Below are 27,641 nucleotides of genomic sequence, written 5' to 3' on the forward strand. Positions count from 1 at the left end.
GGTCCCGTTGCACCTTCTAACGTGACTTATTACACCTAGACGAAGGGAGTAGTAAGTATACGAGATATGGTGGCACACTGACTTAAGTCGAATACAAGTGCCCAAAATTTGTGTGCATGTTATAATAAGGATTCTAGTACGTGAGCGAACAGAGGGATCAATTGGACAGTGTTCCTGAGCAGTAGCGAGATGTGTGAGGTAAGAAACACCACTGGCGCTTTTAATTTTTCTTATTAATTTGTTTGTTTCACTCTCTGACTGGTGGGACCCAACGTACTACGTGGAGAGAGGTAAGGTGACTAAGGCTGCATTATTTCTGCACCACTGTGGATAGTCTTACCACCAAAGCCACATGACACGATTATGATTGAAATCCCAATGACTCCCACACACAAAAAAAACACGGCATGCGTGTCACACGAATGCAGGAATGTATAAAAGGTTATTTCCCTCTCGTTGAACATAACGGGAGGGTTGTGTAGCTGGTTAGCCTGTTCCTCATCAAACTTGGGGTCTCGGGTTCGATAACTACACTTGAGCATAATTTGTGCCAGGAGGATTCTTTGACTGGTGAAAATGTTTTCTAGGGTTTGCACGCTTCACACTCTCTCGCCGGTATATATATACACGCTGGAGCCTCAGCGCTTGTAGTTGCTCTCTTCACACTCTCTCGCCCTCTCCCGCTGGAGCCTCAGTGCTTGTAGTTGCTCTCTTCACACTCTCTCACCCTCTCCAGATCTAAACAAGACTTTGTTGGCCTCTCTCTCCCCTCACTGCTGCTCAAAGACCCGGCAGGATCCGTCCGCCGGGAAGGGGAGGAGGCTTAACATTGTCGCGGTCGGCGAGGGACTACCGATGCAGCTGTTCACTTTCCACCCAGTGGCGGTGCGGGAGGGCCTTCGACCCCTTCTTCTTCACCGTCGTCCTGTCGCCCACCGAACCACGCCCCAAGAACCTTAAGGTATAATTTACTTACTCCACATGCATTGCTCTAGCTGCATGTATACCATGAATCTAGGACGTGGTTCAAAGAGGAAAGGAGTGGGGGAAAGTAGTGGGAAAAGTTGTATATAGCATGAATCTAGGACGTGGTTCAAAGAGGAAATGAAGGGGGAAAGTTGTATAGCATGAATCTAGGACGTGGTTCAAAGAGGAAAGGAATGGGGGAAAGTAGTGGGGAAAGTTGTATCACATAAATCTAGGACGTGGTTCAAAGAGGAAAGGAAGGGGCGAAAGTACTAGTTCAAAAAGGAAAGGAAGGGACAAGGCTGTAGAGTTTGAGCAGGACTAGATTTGCTGCGCTCACATAGGGAAAGGTGTCTAAAGATAACAAAACTGGGACCAACACAAATATGCTCCTTGGTTGTTTGTTCTTTGTTGCAACAGACTGTGCATGACCACAGTACATCGGTAGATGCACATGGTGCTGGTGCGTCCACTGTCCCGTGCAACTCATTAGCTGTTGTTAATCTAAGGCCCTGTTTGGTTAAAAACTCCCTAGTCCCTACCTGCTTGGTTCCAGGGACTAAACATGGACTAGAGGTTATTAAATGACATGCTAAAAGACCATGTTACCCCTAGTAATGAACTAATAGAGACAAGGTGCGATGCGTGGCAGGGCAACTGTTGGAAAAAGTCCCAAAAAGACTCCCTCGGGGTCTTCTTTCTTTAGTCCCAAATGCCCACTTTTAGTCCCTAAAAGTCCCTCCTGTTTGGTTTAGATGGGACTGACACGGAGTTTTTTTAGTCCCTACACCAAAATGTCCCTGTAAACAAACACCCTCTAATAATGCCGCTGGAAAATTGATGCAATGCCACAGTTAAAAGCAAATTACATGTTTAACGAATTTTATTGTTAATATAATCTCTATGTTAATATTAATCAATGCCACCATTTGAGAAATGCTACTGTCTTGCTTTCTTTCCCATTTAGATAAGGTAGATGCTTCTTTTTGTTGGCTTCTGTGTCATCCACCGTTATTGACCACTAATTGTTTCCTTTGCACCTCTGTGTAAACAGGGTTATCTACTTCACCTCGTTGCCATTGTGACCTTTTGTTGCACTGCACAAAACACTTTTGTTTTAAGAGTGTTTTGTGCAGTTCAACCAAAATGTCACACTGACAACGTTGCTTGATTGCTTGATCTTAGTGGAACTGCACAAGAGGAGATCTTACTTCCTATCCGTTAAGGCGAATTTGGTTCAGATCTTCTTCTTGTGAGTTGTTTGAATTCCGCATCATGAGAGGTCAGTACTAGCCTTCTTTCACATGATTCTGCAGTGTGCTTTCATATGTTGTGCTACTTGTACGATAATGTTGCTTGATTTTAGTGAACTGCACAAATGGAGACAAGACTTCCAATCTGTATGTGCACCGTAATATCCCATTGAGGTAAGATAAGGATATTTCACAACTGCTGGCCTGTATTTTGCCACTTTCATCAGAAAATTAAGTTTAGTACTATACTTATGCTTCCTAATTGACATGCCAAATCTTACATTGAAGGCGAAGCTTGTCTGTTATTGAACCAAGTGATGAAGGGGAAGAACAAGCAGAAGAAAAACAAAAATCAACTCCCGGTGCTGTAATGAAGCACTGGAACTGTGATGCCACAAGTAATGATATAGTTTTGCATCTTAATTTATTGCTATGGCTGGAACGAGCAATTGTTTTGCCACTGATTTGATGCCACTCTTGATGTAATATGTAATTATCTCTACTTGTGCAAACAGGGTTGAAGATACCATATATTTTAGTGGAACTGCACAAGAAGATGTTGGAAACATTAAACTAATCGAGGAGTATATAGTAAGCATGGCCACCACCATAGATAGCAACAGATGGTTCCGGAGAAGTGCTTCATCTGTATGCTCTACACAATAAGCCTCCTAACAAAGGTTGGTACTCGCCCACTGATTTCATCCATATGATTGAGCTTTGTCATATCTATTGGTGTTGTGCTACTGTTTAGATACTGTCATGAAAAAGTGGTATTGTCCTTGAGAAGTGCTTCATCTGTGCTGTTTTAAATATTTCCTTTCCTTTTTTCGAGCAAACAGGGATGCTAGCATTTAGTAGTCCTCTTGTCTTTGCACAACAGGATCATCTTCCTCTGAAGAAGAATATGGAGTACGTGAAGTGACTAGTTCCGATTATGCCAGGATGAAGAAGCCATGTCTATCTTCTCATCAGAAGGAGCAGTTGAAGGATGGTTACATTACTCCCCACAAGACCAAACTAACTTCAGCTCAGAAGGACTGACAAATCTCCAATTTTTTTGCTGTGATGCACGAGTACAATGTTGTTCTAGGATTCTTTCTAGTGAGTTCCATTTTTCTAAAAGTGCTCTACATGGAGCATGTATGTGCCTGTTGAAACTGTCAATTCATAGTATAGCTTGCTTTATACTAATCACTTTTTTGTATTTGTGCAAACAGGGGTGCTCAGCTTGATTTCAATGGGAACTGCACAAAATGTTCATGAATACATCAAATCATTCATTTCCACCACAAGAAAGGAGGTGCCGATAAGTTCAAGGCGTTGCAACATATAAGGGCGAAATCATACAAGCTATGCGCGAATTTGGTTGATTTTGGTGGAACTGCACAAAAAGAACAGCTGGTTTATTTAGCACGAGGTGTCATGTCAATGTCCGAACTGATGGCAAACCCTGCCCATTCCACAATCGTAGGCATTTGATATTTTGGAATGGGACAACCTTGTCAAATTTTGCTCATTGATTTTAGCAAGACATGCGTTTGATATTTTCGAATGGGACGCCCTTTGCTGTCAGCAGCGTTGGTCAATTTTTTCTTTATTCTTTAGTTGTGAAGTAAATATTTCCTCTGACATGTGAGTCGCTGAGATGCATAATCATCGATTGTTTTGAATGTTCTCTATGAATTGCCAGGCATGTGTGTTTGATTGCAATGTACAGAAACGCTAAAAAGCTGCTCAAACTCTGTGTACTCCTTTTGTTCCTTTTTACTTCGCACATTGTGAAAGTGCATACTTTTTGTATAACATTGGTCAAAGTAGAGATACTTTGACTGCAGACAAAACTTGTATGCAGACTAGAAAGGACCGGAGGGAGTACATGTGAAACTGTTGCAAACAAGGTGATCACCCTGGGAATAATGCTAGTACGTATTGTTTTGCATGTTCATCCAATGCCAGTGATACAGGAATTCGAACTAATCGAAATAAATTCATTCATACATGGTCGGATTTCATATAAACATGTTGGATTTCATTACATTTCATACATTCTTCAACTAAAAAGGGGTGCGCTGGAGGTATAATTAATTAACCGAAGCTACCCACCTGTGTCCCGCTGAGCCGAACAGAAGTTTCAGTGACTTAACTGCAGGTGCAGTTGCATAACTGACATGTGGCCTGTTGGGCCCACGTGTCAGTCGGCCAACTACACCAGCAGTTAAGTAGAAGCAGCATTCTTCTCCAGCGCAGCTCTCCGACTCCACGTCGGCGCCAAGAAGCTAACCGGTCGTCAATGGTTAACCCGCCTACAATGGCTTCAACCGGAGGGTAGCAGTGGTGGCCTTACTTGGACCCGAGCGGCGGCGACCTATCGTGTTCTACTCTTCCTCGTTTTCTATGTGGTGCGGCCTCGTTGGCAGCGGGGCAGGGCCTCGGCGGAGCCGGCGATGTCCTCTGTCTCGTTGCCGGCAGGGTGGGGCCTCGGCTGAGCCGGCGATGTCTTATGCCTCGTTGTTGGCGGGGCAGGGCCTCGGCAGAGCCGGCGGTGTCCTCTGCCTCGTTGTTGGCGCCACGGGGCCTCGGCGGAGCAGGGCCTCGTCGACGCCAGCGGAGCGGGGACTCGTCGGAGCCGGCATTGTCCTCTGCCTTGTCCTCGGTCTCGCCAAACAACGCCTCGCCCACTTCATCACCCTCTTTGCTAGCCTCTTTGTAGGTGGCTGCAGCCTCCGCCACCTGCATGTGGTACCGCCAGCGCTCGAGGCGGCCCTTGCGGGCGGAGCGGTACTAGTCGAGCAGCGCCTCCTGCTCCGCCCGCTCCACGGTGATCTGCTCCTCTGCCTGTAGGTGCTCCTGGAGGAGATGGTGGTTATAGGCGGTGTCGGCCTGCGCCTCCCGGAACTGCTCCTCACGCATCTGCCTCACCCTGTCCATATATTGGGCACGGGCCTCGCGATGGTCATGGTGCAATGCACCAGCGAGGATGGCACGAAGGAGGGGGTTGGCACCGGATCGTCGACTACCATGTTCTCCATTGGGACGTCGTCGTCCTCCGGCTGCCTGTCGGCCAGCCGGTTGGCAGCAATGGTTGCCATCTCCTTGTGGTCCGTTGTTCGCCCGTCCCGAAGAGCGCTGGAGCGCGAGGAAGCCATGGTGGGCAGTGGTGGTGTGGACAGGAGAAAGGGAACGGATGCGGATGACTGCGGCTATGGCCGGCGCAGCAGTTTATATAGCAATGGTGGGCAAGCGGAGGGACGAACGTGTGGCGCCGGAGTAGCCGCCTTGGCAACCGTGTATCATTAATGTGGGCGGCAGATGGACGGACGGGCAGCACTTGTGTCGTTTGAAGGCGAAGCAATCGCCTGCACCGGGAAGCAGGGCGGGCAGCGCTAACTTTTTCGGGCAGAAAGCGCGCACGGGCGAGGAGATGACTTTACTTGGAGAGGATGACAATGGGGAACCACCAGGTCCATAGCCTCACGTACGCAAGTGCCTCCTTATTATATATATATATATACATATATATAACTATAATTTATTTTGCTTCCTCCTGGTTTTCTGACATCACGGTCCCACACCATTATCAACCTATGTAGTAGTCAATAAATGAGAGAATTGCACAAGAAGCGGCCGACGGCTGGGACCAAGCAGCTCGAGCAGTATTTGTGTTTTTGAGGTGTGAGCACTGCAGAGTTTTTCGATGTGTAGCCCAGATATTAATTTTTCTCCTCTGAACAACAACGAAAACATCGTTGCAGGTATTAACTGGGTGGGCTGTGGCCCGTCTAGCCCAGGCCAGATATCCAGCCCAGATATTAATTTTTTTCAAGCTGAAAATGGCTAGCCCAGCTATACTTTTTTTAGAATACCCAGGCAAGGTCAAGTTGTTATTCTCCGCCCCGCTGGGCTGCAAATCTTTCCTAGGAGGGATGCATTAGGCTTAACAAGAAAATAGGCTTTAAGAAATAATAAATGGGACGTAATTATAAAAACTGGGCAGTAACTATAAATAATGCACCAAACACGTGATTACTTTATAAAATATTATTTTTGGATATTGAAAATTTTAATTTCATTAATTGTTGCGAGTGCAATGTTTCGTTGGATTTTTACGTAATATAAATTTATATTGAAATTGTATTTAATCTGACTAGAAATTTCGGGATAAAAATATTTCGGATCCCATCAAAATGTGGGAAATTTTATTGAATTCGGTTTTGAACGGTTGGTTGAAACGGGCTGTACTTTTAACAAACTGTAAATGGGCTGTAGTAAATTTCATTAGAATTCAAAAATGGGCTACACATTCTTACAAATCTCAAATGGGCTATAAGTTCTCTGCCACACACTTCTGGCCTTACTAAGTTGACGCGTCCCCTAAAAAAACAGAGTTGACGCGTATGCAAGGCTTTGTCAACTTATAGTCAACACACGGTTCTAGCAGCAGTGGCCGTTGGATGTCCATCCAACGGATGTCGTGCTTCTTCTTCAATCTCGGATATTCTAGCTTCACCCACCCAAAAATTGATTTCTCCCCCTGACATCTAGGGCGCACCGTTTCGGAAGCTGACCTGTGGGCCTACTAAGTTAACGTACCAAGGGCTTTGTCAACTTAGTCAATATAAATGATTCTAGCTGCAGTGATCGTACGATGTCCATCCAACAACCGTCGTGCTTCTTCAACCTCTGGTCTTCTTGCTCCAGCCGCCCAAAGCAGCGCCGGTCGTGCCGCCTGCTCCTGCCTCCCATGGCCGGCTGTGCTGCCGCGGAGGCCTCACCGCCCCCTACTACTCCCACCGCTGGCCAGGCCATCCCTCCACTCAGCCACACCCTCTGTTATTCTGCGGCGACGGCAGCGCAGCCGAACCAGTGAACCCTCGTACTCCTCTCCGTGTGCGCATCCACTGCCGCGTCTTCCCCGGCTCCGCGTCGTCCCCTTCCTAGGCATCGCCGTCGTCCACCGCCCTGATTCTCTCGGCGCGGTGTGGTCAACGTGGTCAAGGAACGACTTCCATCGGACGTGGACTGTACGTGGAGAGGCTGACAGCTGGGTCCACGACAGCCGCAAGGAAGGGCCTCCTTATTACGCGCAAAATAATTATTCCTCCACCTGACAGTGGGGACCCACCGAACGGGCCACCGTATTTCGCGAAAAAACTGATTCGCCCCCTGACTGCTGGGACCCACGAGCTACATCTTCGCACACAAGGAAGTGCGTCCGAGAAAAAAACGATTCGCCCCCCTGACTGCTGGGACCCACCAGCTACATCTTCGCACGCAAGGAAGTGCATCCGAAAAAAAACGATTCGCCCCCCGACTGCTGGGACCCACCAGCTACACCTTCGCACGCAAGGAAGTGCGTCTGGGCAAAAAAATGATTCGCCCCCCTGACTGCTGGGACCCACCAGCTACATCTTCGCAGGCAAGGAAGTGCCTGACAGTTGGGACCCACCTGGTCGAAGCGTACGTAGCGTTGTCATTCTGGTCGCGAACGTGTATGTACATACTGGTCGATGTAGAGGCGCGCACGTGTCATAGTAGAGGCGCGCACGTAGCATGTACACGTACGTACAGCGGCCAGGGTGCAAGAAAGAAAATACGGCCACGTATGTGTACATACGGACAGGGTCTCGAACGCCTACTCGCGCATACGTACGGCCAGGGCTCGTGTACATGGCTGGGTCGGAACGGAGAAACAGCATCGTCGTCGTGTTCATGGGGAGGCAACGGAATGTGTCGTGTTCATGGGGAGGCAACGGAATGCGTCGTGTTCATGGGGAGGCAACGGAATGCGTCGTGTTCATCGGGAGGCAACGGAATGTGTCGTGTTCATCAGGAGGCAACGGAACGCGTGGGAGCCAACCGGCTGGGTCGGAACAGAATGCGTGGTCGTGTTCATCGGGAGGGCTTGGACGTAACAGGCGATGGAAACGAGGTCTGGCGTACCGTAGAACGGAGGAAACTGACCTCCTACGGTCAAAACGGGGTCCTGTTGATCGGGAGGGGTGTGGCATACCGCAAAACGGAGGAAACGGACCTCCTATGGTCGAAACGGGGTCCTGTTGATCGGGAGGGGTGTGGCGTACCGCAAAACGGATGAAACGGACCTCCTACGGCCGAAATGGGGGTCCTGTTCATCGGGAGGGGTGTGGCGTACCGCAAAACGGGACTCCACGGGATACTGTTCATCTTCACCGTCGACCTCCTCCAGCCTCCACGGGCTCCTGTTCATCCAGCCTCCACCGCACGCTACTCCACCGGCTACTGTTCAACCACCCTCCACCGTCTACTGTTCATCCAGCCCTCCACACCACGGTGTCATGTTCAACCACCCCTCCACGGGTACCCCTCCACCGTCTACTGTTCATCCAGCCCTCCACACCACGGGGTCCTGTTCATCCAGACGCAACACAACCGCTCACTGTTCATCCACCCCCCCCCCCCCACACGCGCGCAACGCTCACTGTTCATCCAATCGATCGGCTTCAGTTAGGAGCAGTAGCGAAGGAATCGCTCGATCGGGTTCAGTTAACAGCCATCAATCGATCGCTCGGATTCAGTAACGTGTAGCCTGCAGTGCAATCGCTCGGGTTCAGTTAGAGCCCAACGCCTCGCTCGGGTTCAGTTAGAGCCAACGCCTCGCACACACGCGCGTACGTGTACGAGAGAAACACGCATCACTCGGCCCCCGACCTCCCACCGTAACCGGGAACTCCCTGAAATTTTCCTCGCCCTCGCTTCTACCACGGTTTTTTCCATCATGGACGGCCCAAAGAATGTCATGCAGCTGTGTCTCCGGCCCGCCTAGGACGAAAAGCCCATTTTATGTCATGATTTTTTGTCATAGAAGTAGGAGCCCACCACATCTATGATGATATCGGGTTTTGTCACAATTATCGTCATAGAAGTGTCATATGTAAGACAGAAAAAAAATTCGTTCGGCCCAAAATGTCACGGATATGTCTTTTTTGTAGTGGCGGAATGCGAGGTGGAGGTGGGAGGAGGCTCGCGGCGCGCTGATTTCGAGGAGGGATTTGTCTACTGCCAAAAATGGAAGGTGAGACTTCCTTTTAAAGGCAGGGTTAGGGTATGATGGGTTAGAAGGGGTTTTTGGACCCTCCGATCAAGATCGGATGGCACCGGATCGAGAGGGGGGTTGGTTGGACCTAGGTGGGGTTAGAGGGCCGTGCAGATGGGTTGGACTGAGAGAAAAGAGGATGGATGCAACCTGGCAACCGTTTCTGGATACTGGAAACGTCCGATGATAGACTAGCATTAATGTCACTATAGTTATCCATTGGTACGTCAAACAGACTCCGAACGCGATGAAACTTGGCAGGCGGCCTACCTACAACAAAACAACACCACATGCCAACTTTCATCCCATTCCGAGAACATTTTCCGGCCACTTATAAAATACTATTTTGGATGTGTCGTGGGTGCGAGCGAGTGTGTCTGGGCTCAGAACGGATAACGGACTGAACGAGGAGAACCCGGACGGATGCAAGTTTTGAAAACAAGATGATGCAATACACATGATGACATGATGAAATGCAACACGCAAGCAAATGACATGGCAACGGCAGCGAATAACTGGAAGACACCTGGCGCATCGGTCTCGGGGCGTCACAATATTAGTGTTAAACCTACTGTATTCCAACTTCTCTATGGTTCATACCCCCCGATACTAGTCATAGATTCATCAAAATAAGCAAACAACACACGAAAAACAGAATCTGTCAAAAACAGAACAGTCTGTAGTAATCTGTAGGTTTCGAATACTTCTGTAACCCCAAAAATTCTTAAATAAATTGGTGGACGTGAGAAATTTTTCTATTAATCATCTGCAAAAAGAATCAACCTAATCGCACTCTCCAGTAAAAATGGCAGCAAATCTCGTGAGCGCTAAAGTTTCTGTTTTTTACAGCAAGATCGCAAAGACTTCCCCCAAGTCTTCCCAAAGGTTCTACTTGGCACAAACACTAATTAAAAACATAAAACCACATATAAACAGAAGCTAGGAGAATTATTTATTACTAAACAGGAATAAAAAAAGAAACAAAAATAAAATTGGGTTGCCTCCCAACAAGCGCTATCGTTTAACGCCCCTAGCTAGGCATTGCTAATTTCAAATGATGCTCACATGAAAGACAATAATTGAAGCACAAAGAGAGTATCATAAAACATGTGACAAATACATCTAAGTCTAACATACTTCCTATGCATAGGAATATTATAGGCAAACAAATTATCATAGCAAGCAAAAACTAGCATATGCAAGGAAGCGGAAAGAAACAATAGCAATCTCAACATAACGAGAGGTAATTTAGTAACATGAAAATTTCTACAATCATATTTTCCTCTCCCATAATAATTACATGTGGGATCATACTCAAATTCAACAATATAGCTATCACAAAACATATTCTCTATATGATCCACATGCTTGCAAAGTTGACACTCTTCCAAAATAGTGGGATTAACCTTAATTAAAGTCATGACCTCTCCAAACCCACTTTTATCAAATACTTCATAAGATTGATCATTCTCCAAATATGTGGGATCTAAAGTTGACACTCTTCCAAACCCACTTTCAATATTATTTCAAACATTATTATCAATCTCATATTCATCATGGGGCTTAAATAAATTTCCAAGATCATAAGAAGAATCACCCCAATCATGATCATTGCAACAAATAGTAGTCATGGCAAAACTAGCATCCCCAAGCTTGAGGTTTTGCATATCATTAAGACAATTTTCATTAAAAGAATTTATAATAACAACATTACAATCATGCTTTTCATCTAATGAACTATCAAGTATGGGTGCAATAGCAACGATCTCATGTTTAACATAAGGAACTACAGCAAACTCATCTTCATAAATATTGGCATCATGGCCACACGAATAGCAAGCATCATGTTCATCAAGGGATATTTCAATCAAATCGTCGGAATCATCATTATCTATAGATTCATGCATATAATTATTTTCTTCCCAAGCAACGGCGCCAGAAGTCCTTCTTGCTACCTCTTGAGCATGCGTTGGTTTTCCCTTGAAGAGGAAAGGGTGATGTAGCAAAGTAGCGTAAGTATTTCCCTCAGTTTTGAGAGCCAAGGTATCAATACAGTAGGAGGTAGCACGCAAGTCGCCTAGTACCTGCACAAACAAACAAGAACCTCGCAACCAACGCGATAAAGGGGTTGTCAATCCCTTCACGGTCACTTACGAAAGTGAGATCTGATAGAGATAATAAGATAAATATTTTTGGTATTTTTGTTGTATAGATTGGAAAATAAAGATTACAAAATAAACTACGATAAAAATAGCAAATAGATATGAAAATAATATGATGGAAGATAGACCCGGGGGGCATAGGTTTCACTAGTGGCTTCTCTCAAGATAGCAAATTCTACGGTGGGTGCACAAATTATTATCGAGCAATTGATAGAAAAGCGCATAGTTATGAGAATATCTAGGCATGATCATGTATATAGACATCATCTCCGCGACAAGTAGACCGAAACGATTTTGCATCTACTACTATTACTCCACACATCGACCGCTATCTAGCATGCATCTAGAGTATTAAGTTCATAAGAACAGAGTAACACATTAGGCAAGATGACATGATGTAAAGGGATAAACTCAAGCAATATGATATAAACCCCATCTTTTTATCCTCGATGGCAACAATACAATATGTGCCTTGCTGCCCCTGTTGTCACTTGGAAAGGACACCGCAAGATTGAACCCAAAGCTAACCACTTCTCCCATTGCAAGAAAGATCAATCTAGTAGGCCAAACCAAACTGATAATTCAAAGAGACTTGCAAAGATATTAAATCATGCATAAAAGAATTCAAAGAAGAATCAAATATTACTCATAGATAATCTTGATCATAAACCCACAATTCATCGGATCTCGACAAACACACCGCAAAAAAGAATTACATCGAATAGATCTCCAAGAGAATCAAGGAGAACTTTGTATTGAGATCCAAAGAGAGAGAAGAAGCCATCTAGCTAATAAATATGGACCTGAAGGTCTGTGGTAAACTACTCACACATCATCAGAGAGGCTATGGTGTTGATGTAGAAGCCCTCCGTGATCGATTCCCCCTCCGGCGGAGCGCCGGAAAAGGCCCCAAGATGGGATCTCATGGGTACAGAAGGTTGCGGCGATGGAAATAGGGTTTCGTGGTGCCCCTGGATGTTTTCAGGGTATATGGGTATATATAGGAGGAAGAAGTAGGTCGGTGGAGCTGCGAGGGGCCCACGAGGGTGGGGGCGTGCCCTCCTGCCTCGTGGCCTCCTCGCTTCTTTCTTGACATCCACTCCAAGTCTCCTGGATCACGTTTGTTCCAAAAATAACTCTCCCAAAGGTTTCATTCCGTTTGGGTTCCGTTTCATATTCCTTTTCTGCGAAACACTGAAATAGGCAAAAAAACAGCAATTTGCACTTGGCCTTTGGTTAGTAGGTTAGTCCCAAAAATAATATAAAAAGGTATATTAAAGCCCATTAAACATCCACAACAGATAATATAATAGCATGGAACAATCAGAAATTATAGATACATTGGAGACGTATCAGCGGCTAGAACTTCCATGCGAGCGGAAGTACCACCCGCCGGAGCAGTACTACCGCTTGTGCATGGGCTGTAGGTGCATAACGGTTGGATTTCTTTCCTCACTATATAAGGGAGTCATCTTCTCCAAGTTGACTTACCTCTTCCTCCCCCAAGCTCCATTGTTGCTCACAAGCTCATTTTCGCTCGATCTCTCTTCCTAGCCAATCAAATTGTTGATTCTTTAGGGATTGCTTGAGAAGGCCTAGATCTACACTTCCACCAAGAGAAATTTGATTCCCCCCACTAATCCCTTGCAGATCTTTTAACTCTTGGGTGTTTGAGCACCCTAGACGGTTGAGGTCACCTTGGAGCCACCTTCCATTGTGGTGAAGCTTCGTGGTGGTGTTGGGAGCCTCCAATTCGATTGTGGAGAGAGCCCCAACCTTGTTTGTAAAGGTATGGTTGTCGCCTTTAAGGGCACCACCAGTGGAATCATGACATATCGCATTGTGTGAGGGCGTGAGGAGAATACAGTGACCCTAGTGGCTTCTTGGGGAGCATTGTACCTCCACGCCGCTCCAACGGAGACATACTTCCTTTGAAAGGGAAGGAACTTCGCTAACACATCCTCGTCTCCGCCGACTCCACTTGTGGTTATCTCTTACCTTTACTTTGTGCAAGCTTTACTTGTGTTGTTTATCTTGCTTGCTTGTGTTGTTGTTATTGCTAGCATCATATAGGTTGCTCACCTAGTTGCACATCTAGACAACATATTTGTTGCTTAACCCAATTTGTTAAGAAAGGCTAAAAATTGGCAGCTGCCTATTCACCCCCCCTCTAGTCAACCATATCGATCATTTCATTCATAGAAAAGTTCTTTGCGGGATTTTGTATCATTTCAGTGTACATCGATGACCTCAACATCATTGGAAACACACAAGACATTGATGAAGCACGCAATCACCTAAAGATGGAATTTGAGATGAAGGATTTGGGTAAAACCAAATTTTGCTTAGGTATTCAACTTGAGCACCTTTACTCGTGAATCATGGTACACCAAGCTTCTTATATGCAGAAAATATTAGAGAAATTCAATATGGACAAATCCTACCCATCCAAAACTGACGAGCACATGGGTACTTCATACATGACATTTCACAAAAGTGCACAATTTAGTTGGAAAGAATTACTAAGTCGAATCAAGCAAACACATGGCCAGGTGAACGCTAACTTAAGTTCATATCACAATGTTGAACACATGGTTGTACTTTCATCTCCATTGTTTTTGGTTTAACTTAGGTATCACATGTAAGAAATCCAACAACCTATGAGCTCTTGAAGCAACCGGTTTGGAGGAACAAGTTTGGAGAAAACAAGTTTCAAGTGAAGTTGATGCTGTCAGTTTTTACCTCTGATGTTTTGGTGTGGCACACCCATATGATGGAGATACGGGGCCATAGGGTTACATCAACAGAAGCTACATCAAATTATCTTTTCAATGCAAAAAATCTCACATCATTTGGAGTTGTGAGTCAAAAGTTTTAGTCATTCTCGTGAAAGGTGTCCAGGCTGTCAAGACTTCGCGAATTTCTGAGGAGCTCTGCAACAACTCCCAAAGTTGACTGCTTATTCACCCAAGGAAGCCATGCAAACCTGCTTACTTTTGAAACCATTTTTACACCTAGCTAAGGGGGGTTGTCCCTGCTATAAAACCCCATCTCCCCCATCCTCTAGGAAACCTTTTGTCAAACCATTCCGCTACAAGCTTATGCAGCAAGACTGCTAGAGAGATCCGAGAGATCTTGCTACATTTGCTCTTGTGAGTTCATTCAGATTCGCGAGAAGGAGCCTCTAGTTCCCCCTAGTTCATGCTCTATGGTTCCGGTCGTTTTGTGTGGATTAGTCCCGGTTTGCGGTTCTGTGATTGTTCGGACAGCGGGTTGGAGTTCTTGTAGCTTCGGTTAGCCATCCCCAACGTACGGGTTGCATCCAACCTTGGTAGGTATAAAGCTAGTTATCCTAGCTGCTGGCAACTAGTTATCCCTCCCGATTTGATCCTACGACGTGAAGATCGGGCCACCCTCGGGCGTGAACTCGTTCATTAGGTTCCCACCTATCATCTAGTATCAGAGCCTTCGTTGACACGGTACGATCTGTTATCCAAGTTTATCTTGCTATCATCCCTTTAGATCGAGTGTTTTTCACGCTATATTTTCTGTCCTAGAAGTCCAAAGCCCCACCAAAAATAAATCCAAGCCTTGTTGGTGCTGAGATCTTGTTGTTGCATACCTTGCATGTTCTTCATCTTTTAGATCTGCACCAAGTTCATCTTTATAGTTGCTTTCAGATTAGGTTGTTGTGCTTTGTAAAAAGAGAGAAAAAAGTGGCAAAAAAATCGAGGAGAAAAAAGTGGCAAAAAAAGTCAAGAGAGAAAAAGAAAGTGTTGTGTAAGATCCAAAAAAGTTTCAGCTTGGTAGAAAATTTTTAGAAGCTTGTGTGTGTTGTTCAATCTTGGTGCAAAAGTGCAGTAGATCTATCCCCATATTTTCTTGGTTTGCATCAACTTGATATCAGCACAAGCCCCTTTTTGTTTACTCCACCGAGCTCCACCAAAAACTGAAGCTAGTTCTTTGATCCATGTCTTTCAATCGCTTTAACACATCCGGAAGAAGCACAATCTGATGTGAACCCATAAGATCTTTGGTGAGTAAGAGGTGAGGTTGTGTGATTCCACAAAAAATATCCTATTCCACTTTTTAGCCCCACTAACATGGCAGGATTTGCATCGAGTGTTCATGGACAAAATGAAAGGGAAAAGGACGCCCGGTCACACGTGCTGAGTTTCTAGAATTACGGAACATTGTTCAAGAATATCGAAGGAGGCTTGATGAGCGTCTTCGAGAAAGTGGTGACGGGGTTCGACACCGACAATACCCTGTTGCTCATGAAGTGCGGCAAAGAAGACATGCTTGAGGGCATGATATTGCTACTCGTGGGCGTGTCACTACTACTCAAGAAGTATAGAAAGGAGGATGTGCTCGAGAGCATGGTGTTGCTGCTCATGGGCGTGTCGTTGCTGCTCCTAAAGTGCAGCAAGGACGGCATGCTCGAGGGCATGCTACCGCTACCCCAAGGCATGTCGATGTTGCTCATGAATCGCAGCAAGGATGTCATGCCCGACGACAAAGTTATGGCACCCGTCGGCACACCGACGACCCACCGCAAAGCATGACTGTGGTTGATGAACTGACTCCGGTGATTCATAGCCCATGTTTACATAAGAATCCCATTCCTAATGTTGCCATCTTGACTACCACTACTGTCCCAACATCCAAGAAACATGTCCCACAAATTACATGTGAGGAAGAGAGTCCACAATCCAAAATCCCATAACATGAGAGTGATAAGAAAAGCAAGCTGAGTGACTCCACCAAAAGTGAGGAAGAGTGTCTACTTCCAAAAATCCCACCACTTAAGAGTGAAAAGAAAAATGAGGTGAGTGACTCCACAAAATGTGAGGATCAGATTGTTCATCATGAGATTAGAGAAATGCAAGATCTCCACCTAAATACACCACACATTCAGGGAGAGAGGATTAATGAGTTGTGTGAGTCCACAAAATGTGAGATTGATTCATTCCATGCCTCATTAGAGAGATAAGTGATCCACAACCCAATATACCACACAATAAGAGTGAGAGGATAACTGAATTATATGAGTCCACTAAATGTGAGGTTGAAATTTTTCAACAAGAGAATAGCAAGATGAGTGATCCACCACCATGGGAAATTAGTAGTCCACCAAATGAAAAGAGAGAGAAACATTCAATAAGTAACCTTTCACAACATTCTCTTTCTTTGCAATATGTGCAGGTGCAAAAGGCATACCTATTAGCTCTCTTGCAATGATAGGAGATTGAGATCCAAGATCAAATATGGAGGACATGGAGTAGTACTACACAAGGTGCATGTGTGAAGATTGATTTTGAGAAAGGCATCCAAGTACTCAATGAGGTAAAACAAAAAGGATCTTCCATTTTGATGCACCCCGAGGTATGCACATATGAACTCTTGAAACATTGGCGAAATGAAATAAGAGAAAAATTATTGGGTACATCCTTTAGCACACCATCAATGCATCAATATAAAATTTTCAACCTTCAAGACAAAACAAAGGAGTTGGCAAACTTAAGATCCACACATAATTGTTCAAATTTTGCTTTCCCTATTTATTTTGTATTGTCCTCGGGCCATAATTTCTTTGAGCGAATGAAGTCGAGGACGACTTTTCTCCAAGAGAGGGAGGATGATATGGACATGCTCATAGTTGGTTATAAATTTGTGCTCCATGAAAATATTTGCTGGAAGGAACTCCTAAGTCGAACAAAACATCATGTTTGCATTGTCCATATGATAGCAAAGTTGAAAACTAAAATTCTCAATATCATGAAACCTTTGCATTATGATTTGGTATTGCCATGCTTTCCTTTATGTGATGACCAGATAGAGTCGAGGAAGACTCCTTTTCAAGAGAGGGGGGATAATGAGGACATCTCGGTCATTGTAACAACACCAATCATCCCTGAACAAACTCTAAGTTGTGACAAACAAGTACATGATCAGATGCAACACAATTCAAAGGTGAAAGCTGCAAACAAGGATTGCATCATTTCTTTGCATGGATATTATCTACTTCCCTTCTACTTATCTTTTGCAGATCAAAGAGAGTCGAGGACGACTCTTCATCAAGGGAGGGGGGATGATGAGCACATGGGTACATCATACATGACATTTCACAAAAGTGCATAATTTAGTTGGAAAGAATTACTAAGCCGAATCAAGCAAACACATGGCCAGGTGAACGCTAACTTAAGTTCATACCACAATGTTGAACACATGGTTGTACTTTCATCTCCATTATTTTTTGTTGAACTTAGGTATCACATGTAAGAAATCCAACAACCTATGAGCTCTTGAAGCAACCGGTTTGGAGGAACAAGTTTGGAGAAAACAAGTTTCAAGTGAAGCTGATGCTGTCAGTTTTTACCTCTGATGTTTTGGTGTGGCACACCCATATGATGGAGATACGGGGCCATAGGGGTACATCAACAGAAGCTACATCAAATTATCTTTCCAATGCAAAAAACCTCACATCATTTGGAGTTGTGAGTCAAAAGTTCTAGTCATTCTCGTGGAAGGTGTCCAGGCTGTCAAGACTTCACGAATTTCCGAGGAGCTCTGCAACAACTCCCAAAGTTGACTGCTTATTCACCCAAGGAAGCCATGCAAACCTGCTTACTTTTGAAACCATTTTCACACCTAGCTAAGGGGGGCTGTCCCTGCTATAAAACCCCATCTCCCCCATCCTCTAGGAAACCTTTTGTCAAACCATTCAACTACAAGCTTATGCAGCAAGACTGCTAGAGAGATCCGAGAGATCTTGCTACTTTTGCTCTTGTGAGTTCATTCGGATTCGCGAGAAGGAGCCTTTGGTTCCCCCTAGTTCATGCTCTACGGTTCCGGACGTTTTGTGTGGATTAGTCCCGGTTTGTGGTTCTGCGATTGTTCGGACAGCGGGTTGGAGTTCTTGTAGCTTCGGTCAGCCATCCCCAACGTACGGGTTGCATCGAACCTTGGCAGGTATAAAGCTAGTTATCCCAGCTGCTTGCAGCTAGTTATCGCTCCCGATTCGATCCTACGACGTGAAGATTGGGCCACCCTCGGGTGTGAACTCGTTCATCGGGTTCCCACCTATCAAAAACTCCCATGGTGGTTCATTTTCTAGACGTAGAGAAAGATTTGTTCAGGCCAAGGGGTGATGGAGAAGAAATATTGGGACCTAAGGTTCCATCTCTCAGTGTCGTTGGAGCGCTCATGTATCTTGCAAATTGCACGAGACCAGTGAATCTACTTGCTAGACATAGTGCTGCTCCCACCAAACGACATTGGTCCGAAGTGAAGAATATCTTTCGGTATCTCCAAGGCACAAAGGATCTTGGCCTATTTTTCAGTTCCAGAGAAATCAGGACTCTGATATGATTGGATACGCCAATGTTGGCTATTTCTCTTACCCCCATAATGTCAGATCACAATCCGGCTTTGTGTACCTACATGGTAGAACCGCCATATCATGGAAGTCTTCTAAACAGACTCTGGTGGCAACATCTACCAATCATTCTGAAATAATTTCATGCAGAATGATAAACTGCATACAACAGTCATGTGGAATTGGTTCTATTGAATCACCTACCATTATCTAGGAAAATAATGCGGCTTGTGTTGCACAAATGCAAACATGATACATCAAGAGTAATATCACTAAGCATATTTGGTTTTTCCCCATGCTCTTCAGAAAAGTGGGAAAATAAACATCTTGTAAATTAAATCATGTGAAAATCTTGTTGATTTATTTACCAAGCCTTTACCAAATTCTACATTCTAGAAATATGTTCATGGAATTGGTATGCGACGACTTCGGGACTTGCAAGAATCAGGGGGAGTGCCTCCCTGAACTGTACCTGTTTGAAGTATCATATTACATTTCTTTCTCTCTATGAGTTTTATGTTTCAGGTTCTCATGAAGAATATTAATGAAGAATTGCTGGAGAAGACTCCTTTTGAAGTGATGATGCAATCTGGACAGTTTTTTCAAAATGGCAATTCTACATGGTGATCGTGTAGCGATTCTATATGGACAAGCGTAGATTAGGGAAAGTGTTGTGATTAATTAGCACATATTATTTAGAGGGAAAAATCTCCTCTTATCTAACTATCGTGCGGTTTTTTGTAGCTACCGACTGTCATGACTTCTCGCCTATGACGGTTCATGTAAAGACGCCTCCTACTTGCGTCTGTTGTACTCATATAAATAGCTACTCTATCAACAAATACAAAGATCAGTTGATCATTTTCACTCAAACACTATTTATACCTTAATCTACAATGTAGCAGGTAAAAGTGTGGTTCATTCTATTAATTATTAACTGAATTTAAAATGATATAGTTAAGGCATCCTTAAGTTTTTTTTTTATACTCCGATGGAAGTTTAGTTCTTACTCCTTCAGCTGAAGTCGTTCTGCGTTTGTGATCTAGAACGGCAAGACAGCCAAACAAAATAATGGGCATCTTACAGAAACTGTAAATAAAACGGGCAGCCCAGCTAAACAATCATCGTCGAACTATGAATTTAATTAATAGTATAATACAACAGATATCAAATCCACATTCGTCCCAGCTAAAATAAGAAGAATCCTCTACTCGAAGCCAGATTAATAAAGTTACATTTTACAAGCCCTCCTAAGGGCACGCGCCTTGACGCCTGGAAACTTTGTTACAGCGACTGCAATAAGAGCTCAGTCCTACTACGCGGCGAGGCCGGCCGGTCGCCCCTCGCCGGATGACGGCGGCGGCCTTAGGAGGACGGGCGCGCCCGCTTGTTGCTGCCGCTGCTGCCGCCGTTGGCGCCCATGCATGACGGGCACTTGTACTGCTTGATGTGCTCCGCCTTGGCCGGCGTGATCTTGACACACTTGCCGTGGAACCACTTCTCGCACATGTCGCAACCGATCCAGAACTCGTCCTGCCCGTAGTTGTCCCCACACGCGCCGCACAGCGTATCGCCATGCTCTTCCCCGCCGCCACCACCACCGGCGGCGCCTCCACCATCCTCGCCCGCATCCGGGGCTTCGTCCTCGTGGTCTTCCTCCTTCAGCTGGGGCTTGGGTTGCTTCGCCCGAGGCTCCGAGGTTTTCTGCTTTCACAACGGAGGGTGCAAGTGAGACGACCATAGGGCAAACTAGTATTCAGACGCAATAAACGTCAGTAAACGACCTTGGCATCTACCAAAAAGTGTCAAACTTACTTGCACGTGCAGAAGACAAAATCATGGTATGAGTAAATCAAAGGAAAAGTGAGCCATACCATTTTATTGTTGGACTTGGATTTGCTATTGCTGTGGTTATTGTTGGTCGGAGCCTTGGTTTTACTCTTCCCACTAACAACATCAAATATCGTGGGAAGCTCATTAATCATACCAAACAGGCGCTTCCTGCATTAAGATAACAGCAAAGCATCAGTAACAACACATCAGGTCAACAGTGAAAGAAACAGCAAGAATCTCAGAGTAGGTGGTTCTCATTAAGATACAACATGCTTTAACCGCAGAATGTTGTGGATCATCTTCTGTATACCAAGCAACTCTAATAAGAAGCTCACATTATGAATGCTACCAAAAGTTAACCAATTCTCACTCTCATTTAACAATTATGAGTCTTTCAAAACATGGGCTAAAGTTGCAAAATGACATTAAGCAATGCACATTTACACAAGTACCCATGATACCAGGTTAAAATGTTTCCAAGCGTTTCACAAAATGACATGAAGCAATGCACATTTACACAAGTACCCATGATACCAGGTTAAAATGCTTCCAAGCGTTTATGGAAATTGCTACTGCAGGTTTGTGCAGTTTGACAAATGCATTTTGGTTACAACTCATTAGACGTGAGCCAAACAATTCCCGGCAGTCCATTCTGGGCTTTATTGTTAAGACCATGATTAACCTGCAATTACCTAGTAAATTTCGTTTCCTAATGCTAGGCATCAAATGTGGTTATGAAAATAATATAGGAAAGAAGGAACTGCACAGATGGAAAAAGAAAGAAAGCACAGCAGGATACTAGGTAAACAGAACACTATAGATTCATGGAAGATGAGTGGAAAGTGGAAACTCACCTGTCACTTTTATCAAATCCGAATCGAGCACCAAAGTAGAATGCAACAGATAGTAACCATGCGTCGCTGTGTACTGCAACCATGGATAGCCAATCTTTTTCCTGCATTCCATCTCGTGCAAAGTTGATACCCAATGCTGGCTCTGGGAGCTCAGGTGGCACTTCTTCAGCAGGTAAGTTTACTTCCCAATGCTCATTGGGAAACCCATAAAGGCACAAATTTTCTTTTTCTGCAGACGAGAACACTGAGTTATGTATGTACGGACTCGGAAGAATCTCAAAAGGCTCTCACAGCATTTAGGCTGCGCTGTAACTAGATTACCCCACATAATCATAGATATGTAACTGAAGAAACAAAAAAAGAAGATGCTCCGAGCTTGAGTTTGCACATAAGTTGAAATCATCAAACATATTTGAAATGAAGGAAAGACACATGTAAACCTACAAAATATTCAATTAAATCACGTATTTATGGCAACCGTATTCCTAACAGAAGAAGCAGTATATATCATAAAAGTAATCAAGATGAAGGAGGTGACGTTTTGGCACTAGGGGTCGCGATGAACCCGTTATCTGAGCCATCAAATTTATTGTACGGATCTGTGCCAAAAGCAGGGCAGACAGGCATGCAGACATCTTGCATGGACCGGAGTGTACGTCAGGCCAGCATACAAATTGCAGTGCTGAATCTCACCATCTATTTTGGCGAGCTAGACTACAGATCCGACATGACCGATGGTACATGAAACAACTAACTGTCTGTACCATAGTACACAAAATTTAGCCGAGTCAGTATTTCTTTGAAGGGAAGGAAAGAGTCAGTCGTGGTACTCCCAGTTTATCATTAAAACATTTTACCTGCATGTAGCTAAGTCCATGGGGTGTTGCTTGTTTTGCATTGCCGTCTGAAATGTGCTGTGCTCAAGTTGGATTAGTGTATGCATTTTGTTTACACTGTTTAGATAAGCTACAACACATACTCCATTGGGTTGTTGTGAGTCTCAGGCAGCTAGTTTGGGATGGCTGTTACGACTAAATAAAAGGAAGAAGAAAAGGCACACAAGTTACCACATCACAAAATTTGTAGTGTCCCGTGTTCTCTCAAGTGGTCACATGAGTATCCCTACGAGGCTGCGTCTACCATTCGAGTTCCTCGTGTGAGTTGATGCTGGCCTGAAACCAACACTTCTAATGAGCAGCTCACGCTAGCATGGCGGCAACCATGGCACCGCATATCAGCTCGATCCTGATCTACCGCAGCAGCTTCTCCTCTGGCCACCGTCGACACCACCTGGCCTCCTGGGTACCTCACTAGGAGCAAGACGAGCAGGTCATGGATCTGGTGGAAGTTTTTGTTTGGCTGGGCAGATGGGGCAGGTGTAGCTAATGGCTTCTCCTGAGCCGGTGGCACGTAACTTGCGACGATGGTTCATGAAACTGCATTTGTGGTGCCAAGAAAAAAATAGCAACCTCCTCATTATTATTGCGCAGACATGGGCGAGGTCACTAATCTGCAATACAGATGAGAATACAATCGCTAGCAGGAATGTTGGCACCGCCCATCGGTCGTGACAATGACATCGAGAGTATCTAGACCTGAGAGCCAAACTGAATATCTGGATGAAAAGCTATACTCCCTCCGTTCCCTTTTATAATGCGCCTTGTTTGCAGCGCCTATACCAAGACATGAGGTGGCACTTTTATTTAGACTGGAATTGCCCCTATCTGCTCACACTGTCACTCACGTGGGTGCATGCAGGTTCGCTGCAGTGATCCAACCTAGGGGCTATCTTCGTCAAAATGTGCTTATACGCACTACAATCTGGAATATGATCAAAAACTGCATGCGCACTATAATATGGAACAGAGGGAGTAAAAAATAGGCAAGACTCCAATCATTACCAAGCCCGAAAATACACGAGAAGATTATCAAAGATCAAGTCATTTACAACATAAAAAAAGACACCATTTGATCAAGATAATACTTAACCGTGTTATGAGCTTAGGAAGGGAAGTTAGCACACTGGAAAAAGGAAAATCGCATACAATTGATGTAATGAGTCCATTGCAGGAGAATAGACATTGCATTCCTCTGTTAATGGGATAAAGTTCCCTCTGAGATTTTCCCTTGCATCTGGCACACTATGCATGCCGAATGACACCTCACAATAATTGCACTAACCACCATTCAAATTCATTTTTATCCAACCCTATAGCGTTCTTCTGTTGAATCTACATAAGCCCATTCAACTGAATTCACCATGTTACACTCCTAGGCAGCTAGAGAAATACGGATGCTCTCTTGGTTTGCTTCGTATTCATAGTAAGTTCCTCAGAGCATTCCAATGGTTACAAGCTGCACTGGCACTATACTGTGCAGAGGGCAGTAGAGGCATTGAAGAACAAAGAAGGGGGAAAGGCTGACGACAGGGCTATGTTAGGGGTGCAAATGTACAAAATATTAAAGAACGCAATGCTAGGCAGTCCTTCACCACCAATACACTGAAGGAACCAACATCACTGTTCTTTGCCCTATGCAACAGTAGAACTGTACACACATTGGTAGACAGCAGCAGCAAAGAACAGCAAGTCCTACTCATATCATTGTAGTCTGCCAGTCCTTGAAAGTCAAGAACTGCATCAATCATTATTAGGGCAGAAGAATCACACCCCACCAACCAAGCAGGACCCAGTAATGCTTAAGCCAACAAACCAAACTCACATACGCACTAGCCAACTAGCAGCCCACCACAGCTCCCTAACGACCAGTGCCACCTTTTCTACTACTACCAAGATAACTACTAGCTCCCAAAGGTGGAAGCTTTCAGCAGGAAGGGACACTGATGAATTCAATGACCACTCAGCCTCTAGGGCAGCAGGGTCAAGCATGTGGAATGATCTGAGCCGTCCGTTTCCGGCCATCCCACTGCTGAGGCCTACGTCAGAGTCTCCCCTCCACAGGATGCTCGTTATTAAATCCAACAATTAAGGCCCTCTGCTCGATATTCAGAGGGTTGGACTCACGCACCGTGCATATTCTATTGCGAGTTCTTCGGTCCATGGATTCAAAATAAGTAGTAGTAGTACTAAAATTGCGGGGATGATTTGAAATAAAGTAGAGTTTAGTCTGTTAATTCTTCAGTATTCAGAGTAACACTCAGTCAAGCATGTTTGGATGAAAAGGCCCATCGATTATTTTCTAAGAAACTCCACTAAACACCCAGCCCTAATTAGTAGTACTAGTAATTACGATAAAATGGTAATTATCTGCGAGATTACGGAAGGATAATACAGCAAAATCTGCACCGAAAGAGCAGCGAAGAACAGCAGGGCAGGCAGACAGACAGACGCGATAATTCACTCACCCGGGTCGCATTGCCGGAAGAACTCCTCCACATCTGCAGCAAGAAGAAAGGCAGAAACAGTCAGGAAACAATCCCACGAACCACACAAGGCGAAAAATCCCGTGCAACAGCAGCGAAATTCGCAAAGCCGGAATCTTCGGCCCCCGAGAAAAAAACCAATCTGGCGAGCGAATCTGCGGCGACCTACCGGTGGTGAGCGCGCGGGCGAGGCCGTTGCGGCGGCCCTTGTAGTCCCGGAAGACCTCCTCCACCGTCCTGGGGTTGTACTGCGCGTCCATTGTTAACCGCAGAGGATTCGAGCGCGGGGAGGCGGAGGGGAGGGGGAGGGGGGGAGCGGAGAGGATGGGCACTGTGCTCGTGTTTTATTTTGACATCTTCGGGGTAGTATCTTTTTTTTAGGGAGGTTTTAAAAAGAGGAAAGAGGGGCGGACGCCAAGGGTGGGACTGCGACTTAAGTGGATTGGAGAGCACGGCGGACGTGTCCGTGCGGGTGGGGCCCGCCGCCCGTGGGACGTCCATCCATGGAACGGAATGGATACGTGTATCTTTCTCATGTGGGCGAGTTGCGTCAGCGCGTGTGTGCGTCTTTTTCTTGCACATTTTTACGGTGTCCTTTTCTGCTCTTGTTTTCGTTTTTCTGGACTTTTTGTTCCTTTGTTCGCATGACGTTGGTCAGTTTCCGGTTGCGCATTATACTTCAACAAAGGATGTTGTAGTACTCGTCTTGTGTAAGAGCATCTTCAGTCGTTGGCCTTCCAGGCGGCGATTTTACGCGTCCCCTGAGGCGAGCCGGCGCTAAAATCCGCTCGTCCCAGGGTCGCCCCGGACGCGTTTTTTTATTTTAAAAAGCTGAATTTGGCGAAATTCGGCAAAGTTTGGTTAAAATTCGGCAAACTTGATATTTATATTAAACATGTTCGGCGTTTTACATAAATTATTTAAAAACATTAATCTATGGGGCGAAGAACTCGATCAGCGCGGCGAAGTCGTCGACGTCGCCGCCGTCCTCGTTGTCGGCGGCGGGCTTCTCCTTCTTGATGGCGCGGCCGCCCCTGCTGGACCCCTGCCCGGCGTCTCCATGGCGGACAGGCGGTGGCTGCGCGTCGTCGTCGTCGTCGCTGTCGTCGAGGATGACGATGCATCCCTCGTCTCGGCCACGACGACGAGCTTCGAACCGCGCGAAGGTGGCGCGCTGGCGCTCCCTCTCCGTCAGCACCCAGTCGTCGCGCGCCCATTTGAGGGCTGCTTCGTCGTCGAGCACCTCCTCCTTGACGGGCTCCGTCTTCACGATGGGGAGCCCCGGCTCCGGCTTGACGGCGGCGAGCCCCGGCTCCGTCTTCGGCTTGACGAAACGCGGAGGAGCCGAGGAGGTGGCACGCGAGCCGCCCTCGTTGATGACGATGCCGGCGCTGCGGGTGCGCCAGCCGAGCGGCAGCTCCACGGCGGGCTCTGCCTTGACGCCGAAGAGCCGAAAGAGTGTGAGGAGGAGCGGGACGAGGAGGAAGAGTGGGAGGAGGAGGAGGAGGAGGCGAACCTCCTGGGCACCCACGGCCCGGCGCTCTGGCGAGGGGCCGGCACGGCCACCGCGGCGGGGTACGCTAGCAGCGGGTTGTTGCCGCTCCCGAGGTGTGCGATCACCTCGTGCAGGGTGAAGGAAATCTGCCCTAGAGGCAATAATAAAGTTATTATTTATTTCCTCATATCATGATAAATGTCTATTATTCATGCTAGAATTGTATTAACCGGAAACATAATACATGTATGAATACATAGACAAATATAGTGTCACTAGTATGCCTCTACTTGACTAGCTCGTTGATCAAAGATGGTTGAGTTTCCTAACCATAAGACATGAGTTGTCATTTGATTAACGGGATCACACCATTAGGAGAATGATGTGATTGACATGACCCATTCCGTTAGCTTAGCACTTGATCGTTTAGTTTACTGATGTTGCTTTCTTCATAACTTATACATGTTCCTATGACTATGAGATTATGCAACTCCCGATTACCGGAAGAACACTTTGTGTGCTACCAAACATCACAACGTAACTGGGTGATTATAAAGGTGATCTACAGGTGTCTCTGATGATGTTCGTTGAGTTGGTATAGATCAAGAATAGGATTTGTCACTCCGATTGTCGGAGAAGTATCTCTGGGCCCTCTCGGTAATGCACATCACTACAAGCCTTGCAAGCAATGTGACTAATGAGTTAGTTATGGGATGATGCATTGCGGAACGAGTAAAGAGACTTGTTGGTAACGAGATTGAACTAGGTATTGAGATACTGATGATCGAATCTCGGGCAAGTAACATACCGATGACAAAGGGAACAACGCATGTTGTTATGCGGTTTGATCGATAAAGATCTTCGTAGAATATGTAGGAATCAATATGAGCATCTAGGTTCCGCTATTGGTTATTGACCGGAGATGTGTCTCGGTCATGTCTACATAGTTCTCGAATCCGTAGGGTCCGCATGCTTAAAGTTCTGTGACGATCGGTATTATGAGTTTTTGTGTTATGATGTACCGAAGGTAGTTCAGAGTCCCGGATATGATCACGGACATGACGAGGAGTCTCGAAATGGTCGAGACGTAAAGATCGATATGTTGGACGACTATGTTCGGACACTGAAAGTGTTTTGGGAGGTTTCGGACATATACCGGAGTACCGGGGGGTTATCGGAACCCCCCGGGGAGTATATTGGGCCTAATGGGCCTTAGTGGGAGAAGAGGAGGGGCGGCCAGGGC

At 45.6% G+C, this 27,641-nt stretch overlaps 1 protein-coding gene across 2 annotated transcripts; it reads right to left on the reverse strand.

Annotated features, from left to right (window-relative positions):
• Positions 1-19,948: 19,948 nt before the first annotated feature.
• On the reverse strand, positions 19,949-25,293 carry LOC123187982 (PHD finger protein ALFIN-LIKE 9). 2 transcript variants are annotated; one of them, XM_044600007.1, is made up of 5 exons: positions 25,073-25,293; positions 24,886-24,918; positions 21,522-21,750; positions 20,709-20,835; positions 19,949-20,538 (listed from the first exon to the last, which is right to left on the reverse strand). In XM_044600007.1, exons 1-5 carry the CDS (start codon positions 25,161-25,163, stop codon positions 20,200-20,202), a joined length of 819 nt encoding a protein of 272 aa, XP_044455942.1. In that variant the 5' UTR covers positions 25,164-25,293; the 3' UTR covers positions 19,949-20,199. The 2 variants fall into 2 exon arrangements, with proteins under 2 accessions (XP_044455942.1, XP_044455941.1); XM_044600006.1 differs by having other exon boundaries at positions 19,949-20,541.
• Between the last annotated feature and the right edge of the window lie 2,348 nt (positions 25,294-27,641).

Source organism: Triticum aestivum, chromosome 2A (assembly GCF_018294505.1).
Source record: "Triticum aestivum cultivar Chinese Spring chromosome 2A, IWGSC CS RefSeq v2.1, whole genome shotgun sequence".
NCBI lineage: Eukaryota > Viridiplantae > Streptophyta > Magnoliopsida > Poales > Poaceae > Triticum > Triticum aestivum.

What these genes read in the sequence shown, in the direction of transcription:
- LOC123187982 (XM_044600006.1), bottom strand. Translation starts at nt 25,163, where the DNA reads ATGGACGCGCAGTACAACCCCAGGACGGTGGAGGAGGTCTTCCGGGAC. An exon ending in CTTCCGGCAATGCGACCCGG is followed by an intron (nt 21,751 to 24,885) that starts GTGAGTGAATTA and finishes TCTCGTCTGCAG; the next exon opens with AAAAAGAAAATTTGTGCCTT. An exon ending in CCAAGTCCAACAATAAAATG is followed by an intron (nt 20,542 to 20,708) that starts GTATGGCTCACT and finishes CCGTTGTGAAAG; the next exon opens with CAGAAAACCTCGGAGCCTCG.